Source organism: Cydia strobilella, chromosome 2 (assembly GCF_947568885.1).
Source record: "Cydia strobilella chromosome 2, ilCydStro3.1, whole genome shotgun sequence".
Taxonomy (NCBI): domain Eukaryota; kingdom Metazoa; phylum Arthropoda; class Insecta; order Lepidoptera; family Tortricidae; genus Cydia; species Cydia strobilella.
In genome coordinates, this window is record NC_086042.1 from 30,671,722 (window position 1) to 30,675,432 (window position 3,711).

General features: G+C 57.3%; 1 protein-coding gene across 1 annotated transcript; it reads left to right on the forward strand.

Annotated features, from left to right (window-relative positions):
- The first annotated feature begins 2,926 nt into the window (after positions 1-2,926).
- On the forward strand, positions 2,927-3,711 carry LOC134755327 (uncharacterized). The gene is made up of 2 exons (XM_063691793.1): positions 2,927-2,983; positions 3,025-3,711. Exons 1-2 carry the CDS (start codon positions 2,927-2,929, stop codon positions 3,709-3,711), a joined length of 744 nt encoding a protein of 247 aa, XP_063547863.1.

Sequence of the window (3,711 nt, forward strand, 5' to 3'; positions counted from 1 at the left end):
CTGCCTTTCGCAGTTCACGCACCTCGGGGCCTCCTCCCTTTTTCGGCACTCCTTTGTGTCGTGCTGTTCCGCACAGTGGCCACATGCCTGCGGGTGGGTGCAGTCCCGCGCGTAGTGCCCAAAGCGGAGACAGGCATAGCATTGTATGACTGGGGACTGGTCGTATGCCGGCACGACCTGGTATCCCAGCCTTACCTTCCTGTCCTTGAGGGACGACCAGATGTCTGCTTCGGCCTCTATTATGATGTTTGAGACTTCAGGCTTCCTAGATCTGGTCCTCCTCAGTACCCGCATTCTCGCTTCTACCCCTTCCATGCCGCCCAAGAGCGCCGAGTTTTGTCTCGTGATGGCCCCCGGTATCTGGGCATCCGTGAGACCCTTAACTACTCCTACTAGTCTCAGGAGGGGTTTCCTGAGTGCGGTAGTTGCGGTCTTGAGGTCTGGGCACTTTTCGGTGATGGCTGCCCTCAGCGTCTCGCGGTCCTCCTCGCTTGCTAACCCAATGGCCGCCTTCTGTTTCTTGATACCTCTGAAGTATTCTACCCCTATTCCCAGCGCCGAGACGTCTACATTATCTTTTACTCGGTCTATGACCGCGGTGCTGGTATCTTTGGGGTCCTTCGATTCTATCGTTAGGGGGAACTTAGGCTTGGGCGGGGGGCTCTGTGAACTGTCCTTACCCGTAGTCCTTCTCTTTTCCTTTCTGGCCCTCTTCCTCGACCCTGCCTTCATCCAGGGGTTGCTTTCGTCATCTTCCTCCTCCGTCTGCGGTTTTTGGTCCGTCCTGGCTGTAGGCAGTGCGGAGGACTTCGCGACTTCGGTGTAAGTTAACAATTCCTGTCGCATTTCCCTCATCTCCCTCCTCAGTTCCTCGTCCTTACCCACCGTTCCCAGCTCTTCTTTCATGACTTTGACCATTTCCTCCCTGATCTCCGCTGGCTCCATTATACGGTGGATGGGGGCCCTCTCCAAAACATGGGCTTCCTCTACTATCTCCCTTAGTTTGCAGATTTCCTCTCGGATTTCCGCGAAAGGTCCTGCACTACGGAGGGAGCCCACCTCCTCCCTCAGTTCTTTCAGCGGTTCACGGACCTCCCTTCGAAGGACGTGCTCGAGATTGGGATTGGGTACCTGGTTAGCGTTTGGAAGCCCATTCTCACTTCCTCCTCTGTTCCGGCTATCCATTTCCGCCCTCAGTGTCTCTGTGCATTCCGCCTGTCTTCTCATTTCGGGTAGAAGACTTCCCTGGTATATATTTCTCAGTTCTTCCATCCCAGTAGTTACTTTTGAGATGTCCGGCCAGGCGGTGGATCGACTCTCCAGAGTTTCTCTAAGGGTAGTTACTTCCCTGGTGAGCCTTTCCACCGTAACCGGCGCGCTGTCCAGTATTGCCCTCCTTAGTTCTCTTAAATCGTGGGTTAGGCCACTAAGGTCTGCAGTGGCTCCAGTCTGGGATGTTTTCATGCCTGCTGCAGTGCTTTTGGCAGCAGTTTGGATGTCCTTCCTTGTTTCCGCTTGTTCCTTTGCCAACTCCCCTAATGGTCTAACTATGTCATATTCCAGGACTTTTCTCGTGGCTGCAGAGTCTCCCTTTAGTTGGGAGATTTCTTCCTTTAGGGATAGGGTCTTTTCTGTGAGCTTTCTGAGTTCCTCTGCTTGTTTTTTGTGTAAGGAGGCTATTTCTCTAGCCCTACTCGCTTTCTCTCTTTCCAATTCTCCCACAACTCTCTGCCTAGACTCTGATAGCCTAAAGACTATGCTTTGTAGGGTATACAACCGGTCGACAGCCAGCTGCCTCACCTCCTTTTTTAAGTTCCCCGCCGCTCGACTTTCCAGGGCCTCCTTAGCCTCCTCCATCGCCAGCGTTGCCTCTCTAGGTGCATCCCCTATGGTTCCCATCCCTATTGAGAGGCGCCGCGTGGCCGGACTGTCGTTGAACTCAACTGGCGACGAAGCGGCTGCCCTTTCCAGCTTAGTGAGGGTGTCTGGGGGTCCGACGGCTCCGGCCGCTCCGGCCGCTGCCGCGTCAGCGCTTGCGGCCATGTCCGTCGCTACCGACACCCTTCTGGTCAAGAAGCCACAGGCTTGGACCGATGTTACTCCTTCGTCTCCCACCAGTAATTTTTGGGCCTTTATTTCCGGTATCACGGCTTTCCGGTCTCTTAGTTGCTTCTCTATCAATGACGGATCCGGGACCTGGGTTTTCTCCTTGTCCTCCCGGGGGGTCACCTCTCCATGCATCTCCCCCGCCCCGGCACCTTCCCAGTCTCCCGAGATCATTTCCTCAAAATCCAGGAAAGATTCCACCTCCTCGGTGCCAACCTCCTCGGACAGTGTGTCCAGGTCTTGAGCCTCATTTAGTTCCGCGCGGTTGGGCTCCTCCAAGGCGGGCTCCGAGGGTGTGTGCCCCCCGCTAGTCCTCTGTGGCTGTGGTGGCTGTGGTGGAGCTGCCTCAGTCTCCACCCCCCTGTCCCCGCTCCGTCCTGCCACTTCCGGTTTCTGCTGGGGTTTTGTAGTTCTCGCCTGTCTCCGCCCAGGCTCCGCTGGGTGCCCCGCCCCGGACCCCTGCCTAGCTCCGGGCCGCGTGCCCGTAGCGCCCCCGCTTGACCTTCCCGCAGGCGCGTTGCTTACCCCGGGCGGTGCCAGGCACTTTTTGTCTTTGTTAATATTTGGTTTTCTTGTTGCCATTTTAGTTTGTTTGGTAATTTGTTGGTGCTTGTAAGAGAGATGTCGTGATGGGTAAGCAATGTCAGTTTTTACGATTTAAAGATCCGAAATCAAAAATACAATACAATAATCAAGATAAAATTCGGATTAAATTTACAGTTGAACTAAGTTTAAAATATAGTCTACGTGTGGCATGCAAAGTACAGTGCAGTAATATTAACCGTTGCTAAGCTACTATGCTACTTATGACTAACCTAAAATGGAGCCTCCTTCTGGATTCCCGAGACTTGAGAAGCTGCTGCCTCTGCGTTCCACGGCGATGGCGGTCTTCTCCTCTGCCGCTGTCGTCTGTGTTAGGGCCACTTCCGGATCTTGTTCCTGAGCAGCGGGCCGCAACGATGCAACGGCGCAACGCGCAGTGGAGCGCCGCGGCACAATAAGGGGCGCAACGGCGCACACCGGAGCGCAGCGGCGCACCCCGGAACACAATGGCGCACCGGCGCTAGATGGCGCAGCGGAGCGCAACGGCGCACCAAGGAGCACACGGCGCGCAGTGGAGCACAGCGGAGCGAAGCGGCGCAGACCGGAGCACACGGCGCACCGACACAAAGAGGCGCAGTGGAGCGCGACGGGGCACCAAGGGGCGCAGCGGCGCACAAGGAGCGCAACGGCGCACACCGGAGCACCACGGCGCAGCCGCTCAAAGAGGCGCCGAGGAGCGCAGAGGCGCACCAAGGAGCGCTACAGCGCACAATGGAGCCCAAAGGCGCACACCGGAGCACTACGGCGCACCGGCGCAAAGAGGCGCAGCGAAGCGCAACGGCGCAATTAGGAGCGCAGCGGCGCACACCGGAGCGCAACGGCGCACACCGGAGCACTAAGGCGCACCGGCGCAAAGAGGCGCAGCGGAGCGCAACGGCACACTTAGGAGCGCAACGGCGCACACTGGAGCGCAACGGCGCACACCGGAGCACTAAGGCGCACCGGCGCAAAGAGGCGCAGCGGAGCGCAACGGCGCACTTGGGAGCGCAACGGCGCACGTAG

Bases quoted from the DNA above. Each gene is read 5' to 3' on its own strand.
- LOC134755327 (XM_063691793.1), top strand. From the start codon at position 2,927: ATGGAGCCTCCTTCTGGATTCCCGAGACTTGAGAAGCTGCTGCCTCTG. The intron at 2,984-3,024 runs GCGATGGCGGTC...CGTCTGTGTTAG, and splicing joins TGCTGCCTCTGCGTTCCACG to GGCCACTTCCGGATCTTGTT.